The sequence below is a fragment of the Lonchura striata genome, chromosome 8 (assembly GCF_046129695.1).
Source record: "Lonchura striata isolate bLonStr1 chromosome 8, bLonStr1.mat, whole genome shotgun sequence".
In the NCBI taxonomy this organism is placed as follows: Eukaryota; Metazoa; Chordata; class Aves; order Passeriformes; family Estrildidae; genus Lonchura; species Lonchura striata.
Genome location: NC_134610.1, coordinates 20,442,739 through 20,461,397, shown reverse-complemented (window position 1 = coordinate 20,461,397; position 18,659 = coordinate 20,442,739). Strand labels below are relative to the sequence as shown.

Here is an 18,659-nt window from a genome sequence, read left to right as displayed (position 1 = left end):
TCCCACAGATTTGAAACTTAAAAATTATTTCACTTCTTCCACACCACATCAGATAGTGGAGAACGGTCATCCTACAAGCTCCAGTTTTGAAAGCTAGACCTGAATCCCATTAGGGCCATCAAACATAGTTAATAAATTTCAATGATCCTTATTCACATTAAGTCCTCTAAAGCCTGAACTACCAGAACAGGTAACAATTTATTCCTTTGAGGGAGAACAGACAGGATATTTATGAACTAACCTCAGGTCTGAGAAGTAATGGATAGCGGAACAGAGCCAAGGAACTATATCAAGGCAGTTGCATCCTACAGATTTGCTTCTTTCACTAGTAGAAGTGTTTTTGGAGTCCTCACAAAGTCCTGGTTGGTACCCCAGTTATGAGGTTTCTCCCTGAAAATCAAAAACCTGAAAACTTGGGGGTTTGAAGAAGAATGTGCTTGAGGTATTTTAGAGGCTTAAAGAGAATGGGTCTTCAACAGTAGGATCCACTTTTAGCAAAAGGTAAAGAGTCTGCACACAGGAAACACTTGAGAGACCACAGAACCAACCTTGTCACCTGTTCATGATATTAAACCTGGACAGGCCCTACACTGTACAACAGGATCCATGGAGAACAGCCTGAGGAGGATCAAGTTAGGAGAAATTTGAGATTGCTTAGATTTATATATTAACTTGCTATTCTAGTATCTACTAAGTCTTGATCGAAACAAAAGGGTAAAAGAAAATTAATACAATTGAAATAACACTGTATCTGAGAATCTACATTTTTTATTTCATCAAGAAGTGCCCCAAAACCTAAAGTACATTTTTAAATCTACAACACAAAAATAGAAAATATTCAAAATGCACCGGAACACAAGTCACCTTTAATGTGATTAAAACGTCACATGAAATTTTTTTGCAGTTAAGTGGCAATTAAGGACGTGTTTTACAACACTGTATAGATATCTGCAAGTTTCCTGTACAAGTAGGATCCTCATGCTTGTGCAAGTCGTTCTAGGACTCTTCGGTAATCTGAAACAAGCTGTTGGAAGCTCTCTTCTAACTGTTCACGTTGCAAGTTTAGGTCTATTTGGTTCAACTGATTAGTCATCTCCTCTGGTCTTAGACACCTTCTCATCTTGGCAAGTTCTCTCTGTTTTTTCTAAGCAATCAAACAAACAGTAGTTTGAACACAGCCAATAATTATCAAGAATATGGTATTTCATTAAAATTTATTCTATTTTAGTATCTAGTTCTTTAAGATGTCCCTAATCCCAAGAGAACCAGTAACCATGTTTAACCAGTACTATATTTGTTCTGTTAAAGGCTGTTAAAGTTTCTCTATTGCCCATGAGCTAGAGAAGGGAGGAATTTTGTTCCTTAACCAAACAGATTATGTCTAACAGTACACCTACTACTGAAGATGTATGGCATGAAAAAATTGACTGTAGAAATCTGACCAGGATATTTAGTCCTCCATTAACATTAATTACACTAGCATCCCATTATGTAACTGTTCAGCCAAATAATTTCCCAATAACTGACGATCAAAATTTTAATTTTAAGCCTCCAATACACAGAAAAAGTTTCACAAACTCTTACAAATTATTCAAGTTACCAGGGACTAGTAGTAACAGCACTGAAAAGCAGTAAGATTATTCATAAGCATAAACATATTTGTACAGGAAGATGAATTGTCCTTGCTCTGTCACATGTGATTGTTACCCGTTTCTTAAAAACACCTCAAAATACTTTTTTATTTTCTTTACCCAGGTATACTTTTATGTAGGTGATACCTATTTCTGAACTATTCAGTTCTTCAGGCACTTTCATTCTTCAGTCTTCTCTAGCTTTGTAAAACCAGAATATCGTTCAACACTTAATTTAAAAAAAGGCATTATCTATGCCTGGTATCTTATCAATAAATCTTTGCAACACCTATGGAATCAATGTATTAAAACAAAATTTCATTAAACGACTCTATTTCTAACAGTCTCAAAATCAAAGTGCTTTTGTGCTCTAATTTTACGCTTATCTCTCAAAGGAGTATTTATTTTAAATCTGTGATTGATGCTGTGAGTCAGGAGGGAGGAGTGGAAATTACAGTAAACTGTAATATCCCGAAGATTCCACAGATAGGCAAAGTTCAGTTCAGGAAAAAAGATTCTGTACTTAAGTCCTGATGAGGTGTTCAAGCACATTTCTGGCCAATAATCAAGAAGCCTTTCCTTGTTGAAAGGATGTGAAAAGCAGCATAGATGTTTAAATTTTTGATTCACATTACCTCTGTGTAGTCAAAATGAGTAATATACTCAAAAACATATGATGAGCTGCCCAAATGAAAATAGAGATGAGTACCTTCTGGCCAAGCTTCTGTCAGTAGAACAACTAAAACTTTATTCTAGAATTAATTCAAAGTCTGCCTGATGAACAGGAGTGTTTGTTTCGATTATAAACATTAGCTCTGAAAAAAGAGTACCTTCTTTTAAATGCCCACTACATGTGATACTGTACCATTAGGCCATCTTTAAGTTCCAGATCCTGCTAAAGAGCAAACTCTTTGCATGTTTCAGATAACCAGTTGTTTCAATATCCACTTCCCCCCTCCAAACATACAACAAGCATATCCAGGTACACAAGATTTTGAAAACTGCTATGAGTAGCATTTTACCTGGGCAGCTTCAAGAGGACAAGGGGACAAGTTGTTGCGCTGGGCAGAAAAGCATATTCAAGTAGCAAACAAAGTATAACGATTACAAAAAGCAGTGCAGCAGTGGTATTTACTACCAAAAGGGATGACATGAAGAATAAAGACATGATCAAGGAGCTATGTCTACCAGCACAATCTACTAATAAAATGCAGAGTTTGTCAGAAATGGAGAAGCCACAGTGAAACTGAAATTTCACAAGCTGCTCACCCTTTAAACTACCTTGGAGTGATGCCCTGTTAACTAATATACCAAATCTTTTCTTTCCTGTATTAATACTACTAATACAGAGAGCAACACACTCGGCTGCATCAGTCATCCCAATCTAGTCATGCCACATGCATAAAGGTCCCAGCAGCTTTAGCAACCACCTCCTTGCTAATGTAATCGAAAAATGTACCTCGTCTGCAGTGTAAGCTTTACTCTCTTCCAATTTCTGGCTTGTCTATTTAAGGTATGTTTTTAACCTCTTCAAGAAATTGACCATTTTTCCCCCTTACATCCATCTGGGCATAATGCTACTTGTAGCTAGACAGCATAAGCTTAATAGTAACCTCCTGCTGGAACTGGGCAGGAAACAGTACACAGGATCTTCAGTGCTGCTATGTAGGAATGTCCTCTGCATCTGTATATATGTCAGCTGAACACTGCATTACTAACAGTAGTTGATTGGCAGCATAATTGGCATCAACTACATTTATGGAAATTAAAGTAAAATCAAGTATAATTAGCCTTGAAATAAATATTAAATGATACTTAAGTCATATACACCTTATAGGGCCCAATCAGTCTTCTTTTAATATCCAAGCGGTAGCTTCTGGACTGTTCTGCATCACCCATATTTGTTGCACGCAATCGGAGAATTTCATAAACTCGTCTTGTGTGTTGCTAATGAACAGAAAGGAGAATAAAAACCACATCTGAATAAAGAGGTCACTCAACAGAACTCCAAGTGCAGAAATACTGAAATATTAGAATAATTCTTCATCTAATCAGAAGATGGGGCAAGGATAAATCTGTCCTATCTGGTGAGTTCAGTGAATAAACATTTTTCCTGTGACTTGAAAACCATTTTCTTCCATGCACCCAGTGTCTGATCTCTCAAGTGTTGCAGCAGCTGTAGAGGAGCTTCAAGGACTTGCTGTAAGTGAACAGCAGAAAGCTCAGATGCCAGAGTCCAAAAACACTTCTAAGATCAAGGACTTGAACTAGAGTGACGTGAAGTAATACCAAGCAGTATCCACTTTGGATAATAAAATTATTAAAATAATAAAATTATCATAATTTTAATAATCCACATGTATCTACTGCCCTTCACAAGGCCCCCTGAAAGTTATCACTATGAAAATGAAATAATATTTACACTCTTCTATTTACTGGAGAAGAAAATTAATTAGTAAATGGAAAAAATGAAGTGCTTTTTGTATCAAGATCAGAAAGTATGACATCTGGGGAGAAAATTATGTTGCTACTATATTAGTATTAACTTGCATTTTAGACCAAGTATTTTTTTCTGAACAACACAACAAAAATAAAGTGGTTTGCTTGCAACACTACCACATGTTTATATACTGTTAAAAAAACAAATTAATTTATTCTTTCAGACTTAAAATATGGAAGGCTGCAGATGTAGTTAACTTATATAAGCTATACCATTTTCATTAACACATCTGAATATGGCTTCACAGTGCCCATCCCTCACGGTTTAAAGTCTTCAGTACACCACACTCAAATACATTTTTAATTAAACAACTCTGCTATTTCACTACCATACTCAAAAATGAGTTTAATAATTCAAGATTACCAGGAAATTTAATTGTTCAATTTAACTCTTTAGTTCTCCAAGTGTTTAGAGTTGCATTAATAAGCTGTTTGCCACTTTAGCATTCTGCATTCCCAAAGCAACACTTACTTGCACACTCTTGAAAGAGATCAAAACCATGTCAAATTCTACTACATTAGAATTTGTAAGTAAAAAAGGCATTTATCTAAATTCATGAACAATATATTTCCTGATACATCCTTAACAAGTATCAAAATAAACAAGTATGTAAATTCCATGTCTCTAAGATTAAGCTGTATTCTACTAGTTTAATAAGAGTATGTCCAACTACAACAGTAGTGATTTAATACCTTATTTATTTTCAATTTTTGTTGAGCTTCCGTTACCATTTCTTGACTGAAACCTTGCATTAACTTTGCTGGGGAAAAGCAAAGCAAATCTTGACAGAGCTTTACAAGAACAAAGTCTCTAAGCTTCACGTAGTTCTCAGATGGATCTTCAGCTAGAAAGAAAAAAAGCTTATAAGCATTATTTGTTTTCTTATCTCTGGTATGTAATTACAAAGAACTGTGGAAAACAAAAGCAGTATTCATCAGTATATATACAACTGTACTTAATTGTAAGCACTGTTATCTAAGGTTTTGATGTTTGACAGTAGACAAACAGGTCACATTAAGAGAAGCTTCTGATATTTTGTGTACATAGTGCTGTACATACTGTAAATATGCATTATGAAACGAACTTGTTTAAACCCATTTAACTCCTTGGAAAAAGACAAGCCTTTAAACTTTTTTTCTTGTATCTTTCATCTATTTTATATTTGACAGTAGTAGAACTACTAAAACACAAAAGGGAAAATGTGGGTAAAGATTAGTGAAAATATCTTATTGTATACAAGTAAACTAGCTGAAGACATGTATTGAGCAGGAGTTAGTCTTTGTTAGCAAGGAAAAGGTACAAGAAGTCAAACGACAAGATTATCCAAAATTAAAAAGCTGAAAGGATCTATGCAAAAGTTGATAGTGATTTCAAGTTACTTTCATTTTACTTAAAAAAGAGAGCATAGCTATCAAAACTGTTGCTATAGAAAAAAACACTGAAATGGAGAACTAGCCACAGTTAAGATCAACATGAGGCCATATGGCAGAAGGAAAAATATGTACACACATTTTTCCTTGCTTTAGACAAGCTCCCTACAAACAAGTAGCAGGGCCATGCTTCCCCTTCAACACTCTGGGAGCTGGCATAGTGGAGTTTATTGCTAACCAGCTTTCATCTCAGCTGTGTTTTCCTTTAGTTTTGAGGTACACTGTAAATAGTTAAAACCTGTAGTTTCAGGATGATTAAAAGCAAAACAAAGCTACCAAGAAGGACTGGGATAGAAGCTTTTGCCACGTGGTATATGTGGCACTGCACAACTAACAATTTATTTTTCTGGGTTGGGTTAAAATTTATTGCGCACGAGTTGCCTAATCTTGTGTGGCAAGCTTTATAGCATTTATTCTGCTAAAGAGATTGCATAAGTGCACTAAAGTAAATTGATTCCTTCTTTTGCATTCAGAGTAGTTAAAAGAAGAATGAGGTAGTTTCTGTCCAGTAAGCACTAGCAGCATACATTTTGCTTGTGTCAGGATGAAAAGGTATAAGCAGAACAAAGTATTTGCTGCAAACATGAAACTCAGAAATAATTTTCATTAGTAAATTAGCTTTTTCAAAGTAATTAATTAGATCTTCATTTCCTCTTTACAGAACTTGAAGGCTTTATTTCACAATTTTAGATGATATTCAACTAAATACCATATTAAGTTAGTCCAAGTCCAATGTCCCCCTCAAAAAGGACAATAAATACTTCTCGAAGAGTCTTAACTTTCATAAATTGTATGCCATGTAGACTATCGCAAGCCTTCTCCTGCTTCACTCCACAAAAAAATGGACCAATGTTTTAGTGCACATTTACTGTTTGCTACAACCCTGCACTTAAGGCACTGAGCCATGAACAAGTCATAGGATTTATGCACTAGCATGTTAAGACTTTGCTCATCCTCAATTATAAAAGCTATGTAAAGGTTTGTACTATTAAAAGGAAAAAATGCATGATGCACATGAGTTCCTGTTGAATGAACTAAACTATACTTTCCTAGGTTCCCACAAACTGGATTGAAATTATGAGGTCAATTATTTTGTTATGATGATCTGGCAACAACACATTATGAAAACAAATGGTCTGATGGGTTTTAATTAGAATGGATCATTATTTATAACCAAGATGAGACTACACATAGAATTGAATGGTAAAAATATGTTTGAACTGCATTTCTTCCTATACTAGACTTGAAACCACAGGACTGATGTCATGCCTGTAGCAATTTTCCATGTTACTTTTATTATGCACCTGGATCCTTTATCTGCCATTTCCACAATCTTTTGTTTGAGGTATTTGTGCACACACATCTAATATCATGGATACCTTCAGCCAGCAATACGTGTTCCTAGAGAACGTGATCTCTACAAAATTTCTTACTATCTGTAAAATTTCAGCTTGCGCACCAATATTAAATATGCTATTTTATTTAGGTGTGTTGTGTCTCGCCTCAAGTTTGAGTTTTGGCTAATAGGGGTAAGTTGAACAAGGAATTTACAAAGCTTGATCTCTTGGCAAACTCAGCTGTGTATCTCACAATGAAATACTTAATTAGCTGGTAATCCATTCACACTAGGGATTGAATTTTCCTGGTGTGCTGTTCTCCTAGTTAAGTATTTAAGGAGCTACACCATATACACTTCTGTAAACCGGGGTACTATTAATCCTGAACTGAGCAGAAGCTAAATCTTCAAAAGGCTTTAAATTCACACAAATGAACATAAAAGTTAGCTTGTAGGCTAACAACCTGTGAAGTTCCTTCTTAAAAATGTAATACAAACCTGTTATATCAAGTACTGTAGGAGAAGACATATAGTATCTATGAACTGTTTCAAGCAGCTGAGCACCATGGCCTTCTCCTTGGAATGGCGGCAAGATCAGCATCTGGCTACAGACAAAGGAATGCATTTTCAGTTCAAATGCAAGCATTTGGAAACAATGTGAAGTCTTAAAAACAAAATTTCATTTTAGATAAGGTATGTGCAATCTTCATGTTAAAATGTAGTTTTTAACAGAATCTTAAAATTGTTAAATATTCAAAACTTGTTTGAGATTCCCTCCGCTTCAAGAAGGGAACAATGAAAAAAATCAGTGCATAGACAGCTAATAATGGGGATTTTTTTAAACAAATCAACACTATTATAAACAAGTATTGGGAACTTCAGCAGTTCCCTCTTCTGAAATAAAAGGCAAGGCACGAGTTACACCACCAATTACCTTACACGTGGCCGGGTTTTGTCTGGGTACACATAGTAATTATAGACTGTCATGTAGCCTACGGTCGCAAAGAGCGTAGCTCCATCCTTATTATACTTCTCAAATCTGCAGATAAAACAGAAAGCCAAGCAGGTCAATTACAGTTGCGCTCCCATGCAGTGTCCATTTTCTTTTCCATTCTCCAACTGAATTTTCAGTGTCAGCAAGCTACTCTGTGAGGGCCCAATGGGTACACCTGCTATGTTCTGAATGTACAATTCACTTAATTGGTGTGCAGCAACTTGGATAAATCAGACCTCTTTACAGCACTTCAGTGCACTTGCCTATTATAAAGATGAATAGGTGGCAAGTAAAAGAAAACACAGGCAAAGCTCATTTTACTGTTTAAGCCTACATTCAGGGCTCTAACGGACAACAGCATTTAATTCAGCTCTATTCTCAAGCTTTCCCAAAGCATAATGGAGGAAAACTCAAGCCTCATAAACAATGTTTTTCCTTTCCTGGGAAAAATATCATTATACTGCTCCAATAATTGGCCAGCCACAATTAAAATGCAGGCTTTGTGGAGGTAATAAGGTCCACTGTTGCTTTAGAACTGTACTTACACTAGAAAGTAGTTCCATCTTTCATCATCTACATCAATAAAGCTAGCAGTTTCAATAAACCACATCAAGAACGTCTGAAGCCTTTCATGATATTCTCGAAAGCCTGGACATGTCATGTCAGCCTAGGGAAAAAGCCAGGAGAAGTCAGGTGAAACCTATCACAGATGCAAGAGGAAAAACTATGAAAAACCTAATTAAATCACTGATATAAAAAAGTATGTTAATCATTTACAAATGGGTAAAATGATAGTATTTATACACTACAGTTGAGTCACTACAGAAGGTGCATCTCTGCAAAATAAAGTTGAATTTGGTTGCTCAAAAGTAGAAACTTAATTTTTTATACCTTGTATATCTGATATGTTATATCTTCACCAGCTTCCTCATTATGAATAGAATATGTGTGCAACAGCATTCCAAAGGGCTTGAAGTTGACCTCTTTCTCCAGCAGAGACACAAAGTCATCTGTGTTTGTGCAAAAACCAGGCGGAATGATTTCTCTAATTTTACTTTCCACATCATCTGCCTGAAGATTACAAAAAGGAGAAGAATCGGTGGAAAATTAGAAAAAGACAGTATTAATGTCACTGCTGTGTTTAAGAAATTAACGTATCTATATCTACCATGGCACTATATCAATGGTACTATATGAGTAATTAAAAAGCCAAAAAGGAAAGAGAAAAAAGAAAGAGCAAGCATTCTTGCTGTTCATTAGTGATCTTCCAACAAGTAAAGGAGCTGCACTCATGAGATCAGAAATGTCACAACCCAGCCTCTTTAAGAATCAAAAAGCTCTTGGTTATAGCCTAAGTTCATGAACATTTTTATGCTTAGAGATTGTTATATTTGTTCAAGCTTGACTAAAAGCATTGGTAGCTATTCTGTAAGTGCAGCATGTTCAGAAGGCAAGACTTTCTAGACAGCAATTCACCAGGACTATGCTATGCTACACAGCCTTGTAGAACACAGGTTCCCAAACAAGCAGCTTACAAGAGGTATTAGGTGATGCAGAACTAAGCAGAGAAAAAGGGACAAAGACCAAAAACGGTAGCTCCCAAATAGGAAAGTGACAGCTAGCACACTCTGGCATTCTTACGGCCCCCTGCTTGAAATGCCTGTCTATAGAATCAGCTGCAAAACAGTACAAACTCAGACAACCACATCCTGCAGTCTAATAAAAGCAAGTTTTGAAAACAAAGTTTGACATAAAATAGTACAACTTATGAATACTGTCAGCAAATCTGACCTGTAGTCTAAGATACTGTGGAAGACAAAATATTCTGACACCAAAATTTAATTCAGAGATTATTCTTTTCAGATAGTGAAAGTTAGAGACTATCAGCTGAGCAGACTTCATAATCCTTTTCAGACCCCCAAAAGACCACTTGATTGAATACATTTACTACTTCTTTTTAACCATGAATATTTGATGAAGCTTCACAATAACGTATTACTGCTTCTCACCAGGCAATAAAACTTAATGAATTGGTCTCAACTTAACAAAACCATACTCCTCAATACAACCCCTAAAAGCCTGACATTACATTCAACAAAATGAGCTTACATTCAATTCAAACTTTCCTTTGGACAATGAATCCAGGTTTTTACTTAATGGAGTTTGCCTTGAGTTCAGCTGTAATGTTTGTATTGTATCTATTTCCACAAGGGCGGACACAAGAACACTTTGTGTTAACTTACTAAGCAGCTCTTTCACACCGTTTACATGCATGATGGGTATTAGTTCAAAACCAAGACTCTTGCTACTTAGCATTCAAAACAGGGAAATTAAGATGCTTAGAACAAAATACACTACAAAAGGCTAATACAACATGCTACTAATTCCTGTTCTTTCAACCATGGGCCCTTAAGCAGAAGCAATGCACCTGCAAATGAATAGCACTTTATCATTCAGTTACATTTTTAATGTGGAGAAAGATAAGACTTAGTTCAGCACAAACAAGTTTTATTCTTAATGGTTTGGTACTACCAACATTTATATTTATATTTGGAGACAGATATTAAGCAGTTAAAATACAGCTCTACAATACTTGCTGTAGGAACTCGGTAAAAACATGTGCAGTCTTTACACTCATTTCATTCTCAAAACAAAGATAATTTTTTAACACCTTCACCACTTTTCATAAACCAGTAATAGCTAAAATAAGTTTTCTTTACACTTACTGATTTAAGGGATTACACAAAATCAGCCACTTCTTCCAAATCAATGAATTACGTTAATAGAAATGCCTTTTTTAAAATTGTGAAAATGCATTGTTTACATAATTCTTATGTCTGCACTACTGACAGAGCTGTAAGAAATCACAACTATATGTAGCAATTTGCATTTTATATAGCTGAATAAGCATGCAAAAACCCAGAATTAAAATAGTATTTCCACACAACAGTACAATAAAAATGTTGAACACAGACAACATGTGGACGACATCTAAAAGAGATGAATATACAGTAGGAAGTACTATATACATGTTTCAGTAATTTTGCTTCCCCTCATATTTCTAACTTTCTTCATTAGTGGTAAGAAGGAAGCCAAACTGTGAGTTGCACAAGGCCTGTAAGGTAACACACCCATCACTGGTTACCACCAGAAAAGTCTTGTTTTCAATACAGCAGAAAGAATTAAAATATGCCAGAAGTTTAGCAAATAAAGCACTTGATGATACTTCTTGGTTCTATATGACTACAACGTATTTTCACCTATTGCCTCCTAAAAATTCTCTCCCCTTGGAATGGGGTCTGACACAAGAAAATACAGTCTTCAATTACTTTTACGGTTAACAGAATCTCTCCTTCTTACAGAGCAAATCTCAGAATCATCAGTTTGAGCAGTGGCAGAAGTAATGCAATTTTCAGTTAATGAGACCTGAAATACTGGAATCTCAATAGATTAACCACACGAAAAATTTAATTAAAACATGTAATTTTAAATGGAAACATCCATTACTTAGTAGGTCCTTTTCAAATACTTCTGAGGTGCCCATAATCCAAGGAGCTACCAATATGTGTTTACTGCCTTCCCCTGTGCATTTTTGATATTGGTGAAAGGTTAATTTTTTTTTATCAGAGCAAGATACTCATATCTTACCAACCAGAATGGATGCACACAAATTTCTCTTCAGAAAAACAATCCTGTTGACTACTACAGCAATGTTTAACATAGGCAAAGCAACTTACAATGTGTTACCCTGTTCTTTTAAAAAGTTTTAAAGTTCTTCTAGAAGTTTTCTATATCTTCTGATGTTTACATATTTCTACTAGAGTTTCTCACACTGTTCACATAAACAATGATTGTTTTACATTCTTCTTTGTGAGAAGAGAGAATTGATAGACTGTTAGTTTAACCAGTGTAGTTAGAGAAGTAGCAATTTGATTCTCCAATCCACTGTCACTTTTAAAATTCTATATATTGCAAGGTCAAAAATAAACTTCCTCTCTTTTCCCTCTTTTATAACTAACATAAATGTGTAAGTTATTTCATGTTGTAGTACAACAACAAAGCATGCAAAAACCTGAATTAAGCAAGCCAAGAGTTGGTAAGCTTATGGTTCATGGAAGTGCTGCCTGTAATATATTACCTTCACAATCACATAAGCTGATGACAGGAAATTTGGTATGGGCTTGTAACTACACTTGACTTGTAGTAGGACTGCTTAAGTGGGTAATGTCTCTTCATACATCACATTTGACTCTGGGTAATTTTAGTTTAGAAATTATTGTACTAATAGGCAGCCATGACATTCGCACACCATGTAGATGCTGTTTCAAAATGGATTAAAATAAAATAACTATAGAAGCATACTTGAGAGTTGAATTTCTCTAAAAATTGTATGCACATACTTCAGAGAGGATAAATGGAGCGATCAGCAGTATTACCTAACAAGAGCACCAAATATTGAAACAATACTTTAAAATTAGCTTTTGTGTAAAGCAAATGCATACACTAGATGCAAAGCAAGACAGTTTAGTGAAATACTTTACACCTATCCCATCACAAAATGCAGAAAAAAGGAAGATACTGAACAGCTGCGAATCTCAAAGCAGCAAACAATTAAAAGGCCATTGCTATTAATATTTACACTAAAAGAAAGCAGTTTCTCTTCAGTTACTTGAAAGAATTAGCTCTATTCAAGGGATAAATTTTGTCTATTTTCACTAAATGAAGTGCCAGTTTCTGTTCAAAACATGATCATACTTTGCTGAGGCTTCTCCAGTAATATAATCTCCTTAAAGATGGACCTAAGCCATGTTAAGATGCATAAATATGACTGGACTTCTGCCTTTTGACATTTCAGGATTGTATCTTGAATGTTGAAAAAGATCTTGGAGAAAAAAAAAAGTGGTATTGGGATGAATATTTCTGTCAGTCCCTAGCAGGGATAGCAGCAACTGCTTTAGCAATAATGAAACCAAACTTAGTCTGAAAGAATAAAATCACCTGCTGTTGAATGAGCTTGTATGGGTATTTGGGTACAAAATCCTCTGCTGTGAAGAACTTCGTGGAGCATTAATACCAACTTGCTTGTTAGGTAAAAGCAGAAACTGCTGTCCTTTCCTATACATCATCTATTCACTACACAAGATTATCTGTTATGTGTGGTAGATAGTCTGCATCTTAGTATAATTACCATCAAGGAGGAGAGATCAGTAAATAGTTATCTTGGAAAAATACATGTTAATATGCATTCAAATCAACATCCTGCTGTAATGACAGCTTATATTTTAATCTCTGCAAATGAGTTACCTTAGGCTGGTTAAACTGACAGCAAATACAAATACAGAAGAAGACTGACTACGAATTTTTCCTACATATGTTTAGATATAGCAATATAAGCTTATTTGACTGTACAGTACTAGTAACACTAAGGGAAGCACAGGTAAGCAACCACTTTCTTCCCCTTCAGTCAAGGCATGTAAATGCTCTGGAAAGCAAACACAAGTGCTGCTCAAGATCTTTTTTGCCCCCATCTCAGTCCCTAAAGGAATTGGAGAAATAATTCAGTATAGGAAACCAGCCTTGAAAAAAGCAGCCATTTTGATTAATCAGAAAACTGCAGTGTGCATAGGGCAAGACAGACCTTGTTTAGACCTCCAGAGAAGTAAACAGGGTTTGCCATTTGTACAAAAAATAGATTAAGTAAAAAGGTGCCATGGGGCAGATTCCTGTTCTATTCTGAAATTCTAGCAGTGAAAAATTGGACAATTTGATTTTAATATGTTTACTATACAGCCAACAGCCTTTTTTTCCTTTTTTCCTTTTTCCTTCTTAAAATTGAAAGCATGACCTTTCACTCCTAAGACATATTGATCTAGCCTATAAAGTATTTCAGATATGTCGAGGAACTTAGCCTATTTAAATGAGTATTTTCTAATACACCTTCAAAACAAGGAAGGGCAAATCTTTAAATTCATTTTAATGAAGTCATTCTAATGTATTTCTCCTCTTACAATAGGCCTTTCCTTGAAATTATTTAAATAAGTTCCAATAAATTTGAAAGTAGTAACTTAAATGCAGTCTGAAGTCATATTTGGAGAACATACAGACAGTGGGAAAAAGCTATTCTACAAGAACTTTATAAGCTCAGAGAACCTGCAGGAAAAAGAAGAAAGAACCAAACAAAAACCCTGCAGGTAACTGTATTATCACATTCCTTTAAGAAAGATGTAAAGCATACATGATACCCATACAGAAGTTTATAATCTCTTTTCTGCCCTACTTGTTCTCCATGTTTAGAGACACAGTCAAGCATACTCTCATTAAGTTCTTACAGAAACCTCTTTTTCCTTCTCACTGATTCTCTCCATCGTTAACCCCACCACTACTAGTCCACCTCCTGGTCACAGTTAATATGGAAATACAGACTTGTCAAGTTGAAGTTTATTTTGCAGAACTGGCTTTGGCATCAACACCTCACATCTGACTGTTCTGTTTGACACAATTTTGATTGTTCTGTCATCAGGGAATGGGAAATGAAATTCAAAGCTTTGTATTAGCTTAGCAAAGTGAAGCTTTCTTTCAATTTAAACCATGTCTAGGTGGGTAATTACTAAACCTAGAACTGAAGTAAACCTTCTCAATGTTATGTTAAAGACAGAAGCAGACCTGCACTTACCTCCACACAGTCAAACTTTTCATTGACTTTTGACGTGTATTCAATGCGGAAGAGGGTTGAGAGGTTTCCAGCAATGTAATACAAGAGGATCTTGAGTCCCTTGTAGCCAAAAGCAACTTCACTGAGAAAGGAAAAAATAACAACCAGGAACTTGATACATAACAAAACATTCACATCACAGTTGCTTCATTTCATGTGAGATTCACATAATCTTTCCCAGTAAGGTAAGGTAAGCTTCCTAATAGGAAAAGGGAATCAAACTGGATGTGTACTATACAGACAGAGGTAATGCCTTACACTGCTTCTATTATTTCGCTCCTCTAGAGGAAATACTCTGAGCTCAGTAAGGCAGTGCCTGTGTCCTTACTGTGACAGGAAAGAATACAGCTCATACTGTGTTTATGCTTTTTCAACAGCTTTAACTCATTAACAGTTATTTACATTAATTGATTGCTAATATTTATTAAAAATTATTTTGCAGTGTAGTATAATATTTTGGAGTAAACGACTGCAATCTATAATGTACAAAGCACAGATAACCAGGTGTAGCAATTTGTGAAGTTTTTGGTTGACAGTTTCTATTTAGTTATCCAATCTAACCAGAAATTAGTACCTGCAAAAAGAAGTATAGAATACAAAAGCCTTTTTTACAGTTTGAAAATACGAGCTGCCTGAACACAAATTCGATACTCTTATGAAGAATAGAGAATTTCTTTTCTGGAAAACACATGCAGAAAATAGTAATGTTCACAAAGAAACAGGCCAATTTTTTTTGTTGTTGTTGTTGAAGCATAGCTGAAACTTTTTTTTTACTGGGATTTTTCTTTTATGGTAGTACATTCATAATTTAAAATTTGAAATGTTAAGTGCCAGAAGAATTTCCTTCTTAGCTAAATTAACAGATTGGAGAATTCTCTGATTACTAAAATTATAATTATTGTCAATGATGCTATTGGTATAACAAATTTATTACATTTAATACAGGTATTTCATTCTAATTGAAGTACTTAAGAATGCTTTCAAAAGGAAATTGAAATTAAGAAACACAACTACTTGAAGTCCACAGAAACATACAGGTGGATTCTCTTTAGGTTTGTTTCGGGGTTTTTTGTTTGTTTTTTTTTGTTTGTTTGTTTTGGGTTTTTTTTAAATCTATGGCCAGATTGTTGAATATCACTCTACTGAAAATAATAGATGACACTTCAGCACTAATTAATTCAGCATGCTCAAAATAAAAGAAACAATACTTTTTCACCTACACTTTAGGGAAGACTTTGATATCAGCATTCCTCTGGAGAAACTGGCTGCTCATGGCCTGAACAGGGGCATTCTTCACTGTCTGGATGGCCATGCCCAAGGAGTGGTGGGGAATGGAGTCAAATGCACCCGACAGCTGTTCCCCTGTGGTGTTCCCCAGGGCTCAGTGACAGTCCCATTTAATGTCTTATCAGTGATCTGAATGCTCCCTAAGTCAGCTGCAGTCAACACTAGGCTGGACAGGAGTGCTGAACTGCTGGACTTGGGTCACAAGTGACAGACTTGGGGAAGAACAGAGCAAAGGAGCTGGGGGTGCAGGTCGACACTTGACTGAACACGAGTGAGCCAGCGTGTGCCCAGGTGCACGAAGGCCAGAGGCGTCCTATCCTGTGCCAGTAAATGTAGCAGCAGCACCAGGCCAGCACTTCTTATCTTGCACTCCATATTAGCAAAATGTTATGGTTTTTAATTATTTGGAAACAAATTTGTCCTTTGGGACCTATTAGTTTAAATCTGGAAACTTTGACTTACTCATCTCCAAACACTTGATGGCTGTACTCTGGATTAAATGTTGTGTTCTCATCCTCCAAATCCTCAGGAAAGCGAACTGAGAAAATAAAAAGAAGAGAGCATGACCAAGTCACCACCTTTCATCTGTTTATCCACAGAAGCCCTGCGAGCTGTTCACACACCTTTCCACTAGAGTCAGACAACTTTAGTTAAGAAACTATGTGAGAGTGGCATACAAATGATATCAAGGCATCCTATACAATTTGGATTCATGTTACTTGACCTATGAGTATCAAATCAGTAATCAGACTAGGACTGAGAAACTGACACAGATGTATACATGTATCTATTTCACAGAAAGACACCAGAATACTTCAGTATCACTTGTATAATATTTAAAAAGTGGTATTACCTAGCTTCAGCTGAATCGCCTCATTTGTATTACACTTGTATTCAGCCAGCTTCTTCTCCATAGCAGTAAGTCCTGAAAAAAAAGAGATTTTTTTAAGAGGTGTCCAATCTCTTTGTCATTATTACTCAAAAAATATATTAGAAAAAGGGTCATAAACCAAGAAAAAACACTTAACACGAGACCACCAAACAAGAAAGATTAAAACAGCTACAACATGCCACAACACATCAATACAGAGGATAAAGAGAGCTGTCTCACACACTCTTCTGGAATTAGAAAACATACAAGTATCTCATTTTAGTTTCTGAGAATTAAAGTCATTACCATAAAAATATTAAGTATTCTAAGTTACTACAAATTAAATATATATTTCATATGTGCTACTTATAACATGCAATACTGAATAAGAATTCAGTATAACATGTTATAAATAACACGTGTCAACACACTTCAAGTGTTTGCATTAAGTCAGTTTCATAAACTGCTATTAATGAACTACAGTGGCATGTACACCACTAGCAATTATTTAACCAGCACTACTCTTCCGGAACGGATGTGGAAGAAAAACGCAAATAAATGCACTGTATTTCATGTGATTTCCAAAGCCTAATCTAGGCCAGAAGACACGTTTCACCTCAGGTATGTTCCAAGTGCTTCACAAACATAACCCCCGCTTCATTTCAAAGGGCCATAAGAAAGTTCTTCTGCATCTTACTTCAGGCAGCAAACTTTAAGTAAAAACACTTTCGGGTTTTTAGCTCTTTGCCCACCGCCAGCACACTCGTGGCCACGGACACACTCTCTGGTCTAACACTACCAGACCGTGGGGGCCATAAGCCCGCAGACACGCAGGAGCAGGACCATGGCAGTCAGGCGGCAGAGAGGCAGAGGGGCAGAGGGGCTCCCCTCCTTCACAGCCTGTTCCCGTCCGCCCGCATCCGCCGGCTCCGAGCTTAAGCTCTCCTGCCCGTGCCGGCGAGGCTGGGACCGGCCCCGCTGCCGCTCCCGGGCCGGGACTCACCCGCCATGGCCGAGCCCCGCGCCGCGACTCAACCCGCGCGCCCGCCCGCCGGAAATGAGAGCGCGCGCAGGCGCTTCCGCTTCCGCCCGCCGAAACCCGGCGTGGAGCCAATAGCTGCCCCGCGCGGCGCGCGCAGCCTGCGCGCATGCCCGGCACCGCCTCGAGCCTCGCGCTGGCTCGCGTGACCGGCCCCGCCCCGCCCCGCCCACCCCAGACCGCGGGCCGGCCGGCGCGCGTGCGCAGAGCTGCTCGCGCCTCTGTCACGTGCGGCGGCTCCGCGCGCGTCGCGGACCCTGCGGCTGCCGGCTCCTTCCTCACTCTCAGACCTCGCTGCTCATTGCTGCAGTTACGCTTTGGCCGAGCAAACAGCCGGAGCTCTGTCATTAGTAAAAAAATAAAACTCTCTATATTGAACTGCTTGTTGCAGCTATTGTGGGATTTCTGCCGTTTTCTTTCAGAGACCTGGCTTTTGATGCACAGTGGGAGTTGCTGTGCTGGTTTGGACAGGGGTAGAATTACTTTTCACACTGGCTTGTGTGGGGGTGGTGGGTTCAATCTTTGAGGGTCCCTTCCAACTCAGCTTATTCCGTGTTTTCTGGGATTTGTGCTGAACAGATATTTTTGTTATTGCTGAGCAGGGCGTACATGGAGCCAGTACTGCCATGGTGGTAAGGATGTTGGGGCTGAATGAAAGGTTGGAAGAGACACAGCTGGGACAGGTGTCCCTAAGTGACAAAGAGATATTTTTGACCAGATGGCATCCTGCACAGTCTATAAAGTGAGGAGAAGAAGGGAGAGGATGTTTGGGGCGATGATGTTTGTCTTCCCAGGTAACTACTACTGGTGATGAAGCTCTGCCATCCTGCAGATGGCTGAACACCTTCCTACCCATGGG

General features: G+C 37.2%; 1 protein-coding gene across 1 annotated transcript; it reads right to left on the bottom strand.

Annotated features, from left to right (window-relative positions):
- Positions 1-750: 750 nt before the first annotated feature.
- HAT1 (histone acetyltransferase 1) lies at positions 751-17,856 on the bottom strand. Its single transcript, XM_021552418.2, has 11 exons — positions 17,765-17,856; positions 16,744-16,815; positions 16,353-16,428; positions 14,565-14,685; positions 8,783-8,962; positions 8,437-8,558; positions 7,832-7,936; positions 7,396-7,502; positions 4,824-4,975; positions 3,462-3,578; positions 751-1,144 (listed from the first exon to the last, which is right to left on the bottom strand). The coding sequence occupies exons 1-11, from the start codon at positions 17,769-17,771 to the stop codon at positions 977-979; spliced, it is 1,227 nt and encodes a 408-aa protein (XP_021408093.1). The 5' UTR covers positions 17,772-17,856; the 3' UTR covers positions 751-976.
- Between the last annotated feature and the right edge of the window lie 803 nt (positions 17,857-18,659).

What these genes read in the sequence shown, in the direction of transcription:
- HAT1 (XM_021552418.2), bottom strand. An exon ending in TAACATATCAGATATACAAG is followed by an intron (nt 8,559 to 8,782) that starts GTATAAAAAATT and finishes CTTTTTCCCTAG; the next exon opens with GCTGACATGACATGTCCAGG. An exon ending in AGATGGAACTACTTTCTAGT is followed by an intron (nt 7,937 to 8,436) that starts GTAAGTACAGTT and finishes TTTTATCTGCAG; the next exon opens with ATTTGAGAAGTATAATAAGG.